Raw genomic sequence first — 12,894 nt, forward strand, 5'->3', positions numbered from 1 at the left:
CACTGCACAAAGGTGGTTCCAAGGCTGCTGTTGAAAATTACCGGCCAATCAGCATAACAGGAATCATTATCAAGGTCTTAGAGAAAATAGTCAAGAGGAAAATACAAGATTGGATAGAAGAAAATGGGATACTGTATCGGGGACAGCATGGTTTTGTGAAGGGTAGGTCATGTCTCAGTAACTTGCTCACGTATTATAACACAGTGACGGCTGAACTGGATAAGGGTAATGGGTTTACAGTGATTCTGCTGGACCTTGCTAAGGCCTTTGACAGGATACCACATGGAATTCTAATCAGTAAATTGCAGCATATGGGAATGGACATAGGGTTGGTGAGATGGATAGGAGGGTGGTTGACGGAGAGATATCAGAGAGTGGTTTACTCAGGAGTAGAGTCCACAAGACGGCCTGTGACTAGTGGTGTACCACAAGGATCTGTTCTTGGACCACTGCTGTTTAATTTGTTCATAAATGATATAGGAAAGGATCTGAGAGGAACAGTTCATTTGTTTGCTGATGATGCGAAGTTGGGTAGGGCAATAGTGAATGCAGATGACGTCAAAATTTTGCAGGATGATTTGGATAGATTGGAGGTCTGGGCTAGGGAGAATGGATGTCAATTTAATGTGGCAAAATGTAAGGTTATGCATTTTGGGGTGAAAAGATGGGAGGCAGTTTACTGCATTGGTGGAACCGTGCTCCAGGAAATTGATGAGGCACGAGATTTAGGAGTGTTGGTGGATAAGGAATTGAAATTTAGGGGACACATTGCAAAAGTGGCCAAATCAGCTCATCAAATCACTTGGTTGCTGAAGAATACGTTGACAAGCAGAGACAAGCAGGTTATTGTTCCTCTGTATCGAGCCTTGATAAGACCTCATCTCGACTACTGTGCTCAGATTTGGTCACCTAGGTTTCTTCTTGATGGGGAGGAGGTGGAGAGGATCCAGAGGCGAGTGACCAAGATGATAGCAGGTCTGTGGAATGAACCGTATGAGAACAGGTTGAGGATTTGTGGGTTGCAAAAATTGGTTGATAGGCGGAGGAGGGGAGATATGATTGAGACATTCAAATTACTGAAGGGTTTCTATAAAATTAATTCAGAAGATATTTTTGAGAACAGGGCTGGTTGTGGGAGGACTAGGGGACATCCATGGAAACTGGGCAAAAGTGTGGTTAGTAAAGGTGTTAGAGCTGGGTTCTTTACTTTTAGAGTAGTGAATGAGTGGAATGCGCTCCCTGAGTCTGTGGTGGATGCTGTGACAGTGAATGAGTTTAAGGCGAGGTATGATAGATACTGTATGAATGTCGAATAGTTGTGATGAATATGATTTGGGGCCTCCCTCGATGAGTCTAATGACTCCCTGGAGTTGCCCGTAATAATAATAATAATAATAATAATAATAATTAGTTTAATGCTGAAATATTGTATCAAGTATGGTAAGGAAAGCTAAATGAGATTTAGAGAGCAAATTAGCTCAGAAAGCCAAAATAAATTCAAAAGAGTTTTTTCACTATATAGCAAGTAAGAGAAAGGATGATCTTGGAAAGATAACTTTACTCAGTGCTGATGGTAAGAAAGTGAAAGTAACTGAAAATGAATTTGCAGTTACTGACATGGTAAAAAGTGATGTGAGAATTAAGGTAGATGAACTGAAGATACTCAGCATATTGAAAAATATCAATGTGAACACAGCAGTGAGCCTGGATGGTATGTCATCTCATGTGCTATGAGAACATGGAAATGAAATAGTAGTGCCTCTGACAAAGTTGTTTAATCTAAGTCTGAGCTCCAGCAAGGTTCCAAGGGAGTGGAAAGAGGGTAAGATAGTTCCATTACATAAAGATTTGGAATTCAGGAATAATGGGTGGATAGGAATGATACTCTATAGCGGGCAGCATGGCTTTGTAAAAGAGAGTTCCTGCCTCAATAATTTATTCACATTTTATAATAAGGTGACAGCTGAACTGGATAAAGGAAATGGCTACACTATGATACTGCTGGAATGCACGTGGTATTCTGTCAAGATTTGTTGACATCTACCTTGCAAACAATATGTTGTAGTCTTGTGTATTAGGGAATGGAATTTAGTTTTATGGTGGAGGAGTCAAGAAAGAACACCGTTGAAGCCTTGCCAGTTCCCAAGCCCGGAGAAATGGGGAAGGTCAGCGAGGGGCCAACCACCCCTCCTGTAAAAATACCTCTGGTTATGAAACAAGCACCACAGAAGCCTCGGATTTTGGACGCTTTTGCGACAATGACTATTAATCGTTTTGAGACCTAGAACATAGGCAGTATGATGAAAGAAGGTGCTCTTTTTAATGTGATGAATGTCTTATGACAGTATAAAATTGGACTGTGTGCTGTACAAGAGGTGCGTTGGCCAGGCCATGGCTCGACCCACAATCAGGGGCACACGCTATACTATAGTAGTGATGACAAAGGATGAAGAGTCCTCAGAACTGCATTTTTAGTCAGTGATAAACTTTTGTGTAATATTTTAGATTTTAAACCTGTGAACAATCGGCTGTGCACTATTAGAGTTAAGGGACGTTTTCAAAATATGTCTATTGTGAACTGTTATGCGCCTATGGAAGAGAGCTCAGAGGAAACTAAAGACTGTTTTTATGAAGTGCTTGAGTGTACTTGTGCTAATCTACTGTCTTATGACGTCAAGTTAGTGGTGAGAGATTTCAACGCGAAGCTGGGGAGAGAGCATGCATGCCGCCCTTTCATGGGTAGTGAGAGCCTACACGAGGAGCGAAACAATAATGGGACTTGACTTGTGAGTTTTGCCTCAGCCATGGGATGTTTTGTAAAAGACGTCTTTATGTGCAAACATAGTTCGCGCATAAAGACGTCCACAAACAGACCTGGAGATCGCCGGATGGTAGAACAGCTAACCAAATAGACCATGTACTATGTATCGACGTCACCACAGCTCCATCTCGGACGTGAAGAGTTTCAGAGGAGCAGACGGAGATAGCGACCACTATCTGGTAGCCTACGATTTCAGGCAGGCAGAGAATCTCGGTTCAGAAGCCTTCATGTCCTATCACACAACCTGCATGGGATTTGGACAAGTTGAAAAAAGTGGAAGCCAAGCGAGCTTTCCAGTTAGAGCTGCAGAACTGTTTTGAGGAGCAACAGGAAGAGGAGGGTGACCCAGACGGGATGTGGAACACCATCAAAAATACGGTCGTATCAGCTGCCTCAAAAACTGTGGGAAAGGGAAGAAGAAAGGCATGGTTTAATAGAGAGTGTGAAGAACCTGTAGTGAAACGAAGGGAAGCACTATTAAACTACCTAGCAGACAGCAGGAAGAAGGCTGCATATGAGAGGGTGAGAAGAGCGGTGAATACATGTCTACACAGGGAAAAGCAAAAGTATCTTAATGAGAAGGTGGCCAGCATAGAGAGAAATAGAGTGACGAATAATGGGCAGGAAACGTATCAGATGATCAAAGCAATGCGAGGTGCCCAGACACAAGCGGCAACCATAAGAGATGAGAGTGGAAATCTTCTAACAAACTCAAAAGACACCCTCGCTCAATGGCATAGATATTTTGAGAACTTGCTGAACGTCAATGTTAGAATGGCAATACCGGAGAACTATACTCCTTACCAAACTGCTGAACCATATATTGAAGAGCCGACGCTTAGTGAGATTACTCATGCTGTCTGCTGAAAAATAATAAGGCTCCAGGAGTAAACTGCATTCCAGCAGAGCTTCTGAAGAATGGTGGGGATTCCACCAATCTTCAACAAGATGAGCCGGAGCAGTTGAACCGGCTCATCTTGTTGCTCTGGTGAGAAGAACGGCTGCCAGACGAGTGGAAGGAGTCACTGATCACCCCTGTATATAAGAAAGGAGATAAGTCTCAATGCGGCAATTATAGGGGTATCTCACTGCTGACGACGGGCTACAAGGTGCTGTCTAACATCATGCTAATGCGCCTCACACCATATGCAAAAGAGCGTCTTGGTGATTACCAGACGGCCTTCAGGAGGAACCGTTCTACAATAGACCAACTCTTCACACTGCACCAAGTTTTTGAAAAGTGCTGGGAATATAACCAGGAAGTTCATAATATTTTCATAGACTTTGCTAAAGCCTATGCCTCAATTATATGCCCAAAAATGTGGCAGGTGTTAAAGCGCTGGGAATTCCTCGAAAACTTCGAAAAATGGTGCAGGTGTGTGTGTGGCTGGCTCAAGAGCAAGAGTGAAAGCAGAGGGTGATCTGTCGGACCCATTTCAAGTACAGACCAGCATGAAGCAGGGCGATGGGCTTTCTCCGATAATTTTCAATTTAGTGATTTAGAAAAAATAATTAGAACTACACAGCAAGTGGCAGGTGGGGTTGACATGGGGATGCAAGTTAGGATTCTTGGCTATGCGGACGACCTGAACATCATGGCGCATCAACGGGATGATGCAGTGGCACTGGTTTACCGCCATTGAGGAAGCTGCAGAAGACGTTGGCCTGAAGATAAATGCCGAGAAGATGAAGTACCTTTTCATGAGTCGCCATGCTGCCCAAGATTTGGAGGGAGCTGCTCAGTTTGAGAGGGTAATGGAATTTAGGTACCTGGGGTCTATCGTGAATGAAGACAACAAAGTTGAAGCTGATGTCCAGAATCGGGTGAATGCCACGAATGTGGCCTACTACTAAGTGCGTCCCCTTTTTGCCTTGCATATACTGTCGTGGACTATAAAGGTGAGACTATACAAGGCTCTGATTAGACCTGTTCTCCTCTACGGTGCTGAAGCATGGACTCTCACAGTGAGGCAAACCGACCACCTGAGAGTATTCGAGAACAAGATGTTACAATGTATCTATGGAGGGGTCATGGCAGACAGAGTCTGGAGGAGGCGGTCTAATGCTGCCATACACGTTTTGTACAACTCGGCAGATGTCTTGATGGAGCTGCGAGCCTGGCATCTTCAGTGGCTGGGGCACCTGCACCGTATTGATCCTGAAAGGACTGTGAGACAAGTGTGGGAGGCCGCCAGGGAGACCGAGAAGGAGATGAGTGGATCAGGAGGACCGACCTGCAGGTTGTCAGGCTGGAGACTGAAACGGGGTGGACAGTCGCAGAGGACCGTGCCCAGTGGCATCACGTGGTGCTTGAGGCCAAAAGTCCTCCAGAGCTGACAAGTGCCTAGATAAGTCTAGTTTTGTGGGGTTATATTCATTTGTGAAAAATGTGGTGCTCTCTTAAATTTGTCCATTGTTCTAGGAAAATGATCTGTACTTTTTAGATTGAAATATATAGCATTTTATTAAACTTCATTCATTCTTTTCTTGTGTTATCGTGTGAATTTTAAGAAACAGTCAAACAAGATATTATTTTCAGATAATCCTTCTCTCCAAAACCATAATATTCAGTACACAGATTTTTGTTGGAAGTTTTTAATTAAAGATACCAAGAAATTATATACTTGGTTTAATCCTTTATCCAAGTGTAAACAAACAAAGATTGCATCTGAAATATAATCAGGACTAGGGCAACTCGTATATAGAAGCTAATAACTTCACATCACTTAGCTTCTATATATGAGTTGCCCTAGTCCTGATTATATTTCAGATGCAAACATTGTTTGCTTACACTTGGATAAAGGATTAAACCAAGAATATAATTTCTTAGTATCTATAGTACACAGATTTGATTTCCATCCAATATATTAGTAATTTGTCCAACAAGATTGCTGCCCTTCTTGAAGAATACAACATTCAGATAGCTTTCAAACTAATCCAAATCAATCAATCAATCTCCTCAGATCTCTGATGGACAGTACTCCCCTCTACAAGCATCCAGGCGTTTATGGAATACCATGTTTCTGTGGCCTTGTTTACAGAGATGAGACTAAGAAACATCCACTACTTAAAAGAAATCAATGATGTTTGGAAATAACTAATCAGATATGTCAAAATAATAGGTTTGAACATCTCCAACAATTACTTACACACTCTACAGAGATACAGGTAACACCCACCACATATCACTGTAGTCATATTTAATTTCTGTTGAACTATTCACTACTTACGATTTATTTAGTTTTTTTACCATCAATTACTTTCTTTATTTCTTTCATAAAAACTCTGATGAAGCTGCCTGATTATAGCTGTTTGCAAAGTTTGCTTTGATTAATCTCTAGTTCTATCATACAATGACTAATAAAAGTTCCCTAATACTTACAGATCATAAAGTTATTATTTAGAAATATCTCACTTTACTCTTTTTTTGTCTCAGTAACATGAATTATATTAACATGGCATTTCTGCTACTTCTACTTCTTTTTCACTAATGCTGCTTATGTTGGTAGTACTTATCTACAATTGTGTTGGATTTGAAATTGTTCCAGTAGGCTTTTCACTATTCATATGTTGATTTCCTGTACACCTTGTTTATCAAGGCAATATCCCAGCAAATCATAACATTTTGTTTATTTTTTACCATGATATTTGCATATGGTTTAAGCGAACAATAGAGAATAAAATTTGATGTTAAGCTCCAAAGTGTCAGCCCATTCTCATTCATTATCTCAGGTGAATAACTAGTAAAAAAGGAACCACAAAAAAGTGATGACTGAACATTGTCAATTCACTGCATTTCTTACAGATATATGAAGGACTCCTCCCATTTACCTACCTTTAACTCTGAAACATGTCTAATAAAATCTAAGTTTTATTTTTATAGCAAAGATATCACAGGCATACCAGTAGAAATACAATATTTTATAAAATGTAATAAGACTCAAAAACGATGTCACGTTGTCGTTATGTTACTTATTCAAAAATTATATCTTTTTTTTTATTATTACCAACATATCCAACAAGGAATATAAAGCTCTGCAGGAAATGAGGAATAATAAAAAAATAGTTATCACCAAAGCGGATAAGGGAAATGCAACTATAGTACTTAACCAAAAGGACTACACAGGTAAGCTTAATGCTCTTCAATTAGATCGGGCTACTTACCTCCCTATCGAATACAATCCCACCAACTCACATATCAGAAAACTTACTCAGGCTCCTTAAGGAAGTCACTTCTTGGCCTGTAGAAATTACTAACAGATTAAAACAGTTTAACTCTATACCCCTCCCTCCCCCCCGTATTTATGGACTCCCAAAAATACATAAAGAAAATGTGCCATTACGTCCCATAGTGGATGGCACTGATTCCCCCACATACAAATTAGCTAAACATTTGTCTAAAGCGCTCACACACTATACTGGCATCACACATAAAAAACTCAGCCCACTTCAAAGCCAGCATAGAAAACCTTACGCTCCAACATACTGACATAATGGTCAGCTTTGACGTCTCCTCCTTATTCACAAATGTCCACTCAAGGAAACTTTAGAGCTAATCCAAGCTAAATTTTCTCCCGATATCTCAGCCCTATTTCAGTTCACAATGAACTCAGGCTATTTCATTTGGCAGGGAAAATTCTACAAACAAATAGAGGGGACAGCCATGGGTTCACCACTCTCTCCACCCTTGGCAATTTTCTTTATGGAGACCTTTGAAGAAAAAGCCTTATCCTCTGCCCCACAAAAACCAACCATATGGCTTCACTACGTTGATGATGTGTTCGCTATTTGCCCACATGGCTCTGATACACTCCTCTCCTTCTTAACACACTTAAACAACCAACACCCCAGAATCAAGTTCACTCTGGAAAAAGAGGAAAACAACAGCCTCCCTTTCCTAGACACACTAGTCACCCAGCAGCCTGATGGAACCTTGGTTTTCTCAGTTTATAGAAAACCCACTCATACAGGCAGGTACATTCACCAACAATCCCCCCGCCCTCACAACAATATGGAGTGGTGAAAACACTATACAACAGGGCTAAACTAATCTGTTCTAACGACAAGGCCCTAAACACTGAACTAAATCACATCCTCAACACTTTCTCAGCCAATGGCTACCCCCCCCCCCCCCCAAAAAAAAAAATCCAAAAAATATTGAAACCAACAAACCACAACTGCCCCCTCCCTTCAAAAGAAGGATTACTCTAAATCCATCACTATTCCCTACATCCAAGGCACCTCGGAAAAAATTACCAAAATCTTAAAAAAACATGACTTGACCTCCTGTTACAGACCATACAGAAAATTGGCATCCCTTATCCACTCCACTAAAGCCCAACCACTTCCCCTAGACCTATCTGGTGTATAACAGGTCCCTTGCAGCTGTAAACTGTTTTACTTTGGCCAAACAGGCAGGACAGCGAATATCAGAATTTCGGAACACAGGGACTACATCCGGTTTCACAAGTACAGTCACTCTGGTCTTGCAGACCATGCTCTGGATACATGCCACAGTAATACACCGTAGCAAATACAAATTCGAAAGACTATTCATGGAATCAGCCTCAGCCCTAAGAAAATCCAAACCTCAACAAATTTGGTTGTATCAGACTGCCCCAAATTTGGGAGGCTTACATCAGCAGACCTTCAGCCCAACGGCCAATAACACCTACATAGCCCGCTAGGGGGAACCATCAGGACTTTTAAGAGAACATTAGCTTCATCACTTCATTCTCAGTTACTTTGTTGTAGTGCCTACATGCACGTGCCTTTTTTGTAAGTTCCTTTTGAAGATGGCAACGTGACATTGCCAAAACATCAGAAATATTTATTAAAGTGTAATTTAATTTATATTCTTATCTATGTTGTCAATTCCTTAAGTGATTTAGTAATTATTATTATTATGATCAAAATTAAAAGTTTTAGTGATTATATTTCATTAACAATAAAACGTGAAAATTAATGAATTTATAACAGCTGTTAATTATGTTGCAATTACCATGCTGGTAAATCAAGAAGTACAAGCACAATTTCCCTATTGATCTCTAGCTGTTCCAACACTGATGTTTTTTTTTCCCCCTATCATATTATTAATTATTATTGTCATCATCATCAATTATTATTTTATAATTATGGCTTGAAAACATCCATAAAATCACTGTGGAAAGTCCCTTAATCCACACAGTACCTGTTACACTCCAAGAACTTATTCACTGAAAAAGTGTTAACCATCCTAATAGCATCCATTCCATTCATTCACCACAAATCATCAGGACAACCTAAACATCAAAGCCTTACTGACCGAATTCTAATTCACCTTACCAAAGTCCCAGCTGGTTCTCTCTCCAACCCTTTTTTTTTTTTTTTTTTTTTTTTTTTTTTTTTTTTTTTTTGTACAGTGCACCTCCCCAGAATAGATACAGGGACAGCATGATGTTTTGCCCTTCAGTTAGACATGGATATGAATCCCATCTATGATGACTGGAACCTTTATAAAAGCTTATCACCTGAAGGCAAGTCGGCAGGTTTTCTGTCCTAGAAACTCCTCAAGTTTTTCATCACGATAAAGGCAAAACAACTGGAGAATTTTGTTTCTTTGTCACTCCCACCTATGAAAGATTGTAAACCTTTTACAAGTACCAATGAGTGGGGTATGTATTTTTTTTAATTTAATTAATTAATTTTTTTAATTTCATTTTTGTACACAGGCTGAAATCTCTGCTCTAGAGACCAAAGGTGGAATTTTTCGTTGCCAAGTCTCCATGAGTGGGGATGTGGTCTCACACTGAGTGATAAAATTCAACTTTCACCACCACAGTATGCTAGCCTCATGATCTTGGTCGCCTTAACAATAATTCCAATCAAATCAAACCTTTTCCAACTACTTCAGCCCTCCAACACGTAGCACAGTAGGCTCACACTGGGTAATGAAAATCATCTATCATCTCAAAATATTTATGCATTTTGTGCCATAGTAGAATTAAACCTCCAGACTGTAAGTTGAGGAGCAACGATGCTATTCATTTTCCAATACGTGATATTTAATACACAGCAAAAACTTGGTGAGTTCTAAACACTCCCTCAGGGCCATACTTATGCACAGATGCATGAGGCTCTAGCTAGGGACCCCAAAAATTAGGTCCTCAGAGCACTTCAGCACCTCAGCCCCTGCCCACCTTGGGAAAAATGCAAGTACGGCCCTGCACTCCCTTGCAACTATGTTATAAAATCCTCCTATACGTTTCAATCATATCCCTTTTCCTTCATCTGGCTACTAAACTCTAAAGCCTACATTCATTCAACACATACTTGTAATCAACATTCCATAGGCCTGACATTATCTTGATTACCCACTTCTGAACTTTCTCCACTTTATTCTGATTTTTTTTTTATTTCGTATCCAAACACAAGTAGTTCAGTAGTAAGTAAGTGGTACAACATGATTTACAACAAATTAGGATACATTACAATGAGATCAGCTTAGATTTGAATTATACAGGGAATAATAATTAAATATGAAAAAAAAAGGGGGGGGTGCGCAGCAGCTAGGTTCTCATTCCTGCACCCTGTTAGTACCCATTAGGGGAAGCTAAAGCTGCTATCAACCAAACGCAAGTGATCAAACTAAAATGCTCCCAAATTTCTGCCCTAAAGGATCCTACCTGAGGGCCAAGCCTAAAAATAATATCATTTATTCTGATTCCCATGAAAGACAGGCGATCATACTTCAATGAATAGTCCAAATATTGTTTAAGCAAAGATTTGACATCCTTGATCCTACACATTCACTTTAACTCACTAAGAATCAATGTTATCCATTGAGTATCTTAGCAATTTGGCCCATCTCTATCTATTGTCATTCCTGGATCTCTAGCCTTAACTATTTGCTGTTAATATGCTTAGACTGCAATATCCTCAATCCAAAATGTATAATCATGCACTTGGCAACACTGAACTGATACTTATTATCATCTTATTATTATCTATCCACACCACATTCTTGTGATCTAGCTCTTATCCCTAAGTGGTTAGACATCAGAATAATTCGCTGCAGATTATCTACATTCAAAATTAAGCATTCAATTAGATATTTTATAGATAACAATTAAAAATTACATATTCCAAATAAAACAGCAAGTGTAATTAGTTTTATGACTGGATGTAACTATATAATATGAAAGTCTTACCCTAGTAGCATAATGAAATTCCTGGATGGAAGAATGATTAGATATATTGACTGTTAACGGCAGCAACATATCATTACCATAATGTTTCCTTCTACAACATAATGCTCTTCTTAATGCACCCATAATAGTAAGCAAGAGACGGCCAATTTTAACGAACAGAGTCTTTATGAAATTCATGTTTCATAAATTCACCATGTATTGCAAGTTTAATATGCATGAGGATCTGATACAGCAAATCTGTCTAAGTACACATTTTATCCTGAAATAAAATAAAAGGTATTATGCATATTATGTAACTATTTCTATATTATTATTAGTGCTTAAAAGTATACACAAAATAATATTAAAAGTCTAGCATTATACAATCAAAAGAGATTTCTGAGAAAGACAGCAGATGAAGACAAAATAAGAAACCAGACAATAAGAACAAGTTAATGTATCAGATCACTTAATTATATCCAGGAAGCACAACTTAGACAGTTGAGACATGTGCACATGATGGAAAGTAGGAAATATTCAAAGAAAGCTCTGCCAAATATAATAGCAAGAGAACCTGATAATGACTTTTTCAGATATGGAAGAGGAGAATGCAAAATACACTTAAAGAAAAGGAAGTAATATAGAATGATGCAAGGATCGACTAAGTAAAACAAGTATAATATTAATGAAGAAATATCATCAAAGAAATCTTTAGCCCAGCCACAATACTAATGTATTACAGGTTTACAACTTTATATGGATATTAGACCTTCAGGGAGTCGATGACTCATCAAGAGAGGCTGTACATCACACATACCAGCTGTCATACCTTTTCTTAAACTCATTCACATTAGATGCACCCACTACTTCAACAAACTATTCCACTCATTCATGGCTCTATGAAAAATTAATCTAGCTCTTACCGCATCCTTAAGTACATACACTTAACTTCCATAGATACCCCCCGTGTCCTCTACCCACCTTCCATATAATGAAAAATTTTATCAACCAATATTCTACAGCACCTTTCAAAAGTTTACAGACCTCTATCATATTGATACTCTGTCTTCTGTCAACCAGCAGCTGCAGTTCACATATTCCTTGTAATCTGCATTCCATAATCCTGATATCATCTTTGTAACTCTTCTTCAGAACTTTTCCACAGTTTCTTTATCCATCTATAATCCAGCAGACCAAATCTGCACACAGCACTCCATGTGCAGTTATATTAAGGCCTTGTAAAGAGCAAAATGACTTCCATATCCTTACATGCCAATGTTTGTTTCAACATTGCAATTACTCTCTAAGTTGTATTTGCAATTTTTGTTATATGACCTTTGAATTTCAATTTTCTGTCCACCATAACTCCAAGATCTCTAGCCTTGTCAGTTACTCCACACATAATCCCACCAATATAATATTTTTATTATTATTATCATTACGTGACACCTCCAAGAAGTCCAAGGACTCATCAAGGGAGGATACCTACTCCACAACTCTCCAACTCCACCACTCAATCCACCAACTACAGCAAACTGCATCATCTACACCAATGCCATCTACTTCCCACCACCACTAGTATTTTCACAGACAATCACAAACATCCATGTCAGGATTCGAACCCACAGCCTTTTGGCTGGAGAGTGGATACGCTAACCACTCGGCCAACCATGCTGGCATAATATTTTGTTGGATATCGCATCACGCCAAAGTGCATCACTTTACACTAACTAGCATTGAATTAACAGTCATTACTGTTTGCCCACATTTCCAGCCTATTGAAATCACCCTGCAAATGCTGTATACCAATAGCATCTCTGGCTGCCCTCCCTATTTTTGCATCATCAACAAACAACTGAAGATTTCCTGTCAGCCCTTTCCAATATTATTAATGTATAGATTAAA

The 12,894-nt window shown here is 39.3% G+C and overlaps 1 protein-coding gene across 1 annotated transcript in view; it reads right to left on the bottom strand.

Moving 5' to 3' along the window:
- The window catches only part of LOC150106879 (receptor-binding cancer antigen expressed on SiSo cells-like), a 76,621-nt gene that overhangs the window by 44,956 nt on the left and 18,771 nt on the right, over positions 1-12,894 (bottom strand). The window contains exon 2 of the mRNA XM_090392788.1: positions 11,011-11,269. Coding sequence (XP_090248914.1) covers positions 11,011-11,187 — 177 coding nt within the window. The 5' untranslated portion in view covers positions 11,188-11,269. The remainder of the gene's footprint in view (positions 1-11,010; positions 11,270-12,894) is intronic.

The sequence above is a fragment of the Typopeltis vanoorti genome, chromosome 5 (genome assembly GCF_054136105.1).
Source record: "Typopeltis vanoorti isolate ZY-2024b chromosome 5, IOZ_Tvanoo_1.0, whole genome shotgun sequence".
Lineage (NCBI taxonomy): Eukaryota > Metazoa > Arthropoda > Arachnida > Uropygi > Thelyphonidae > Typopeltis > Typopeltis vanoorti.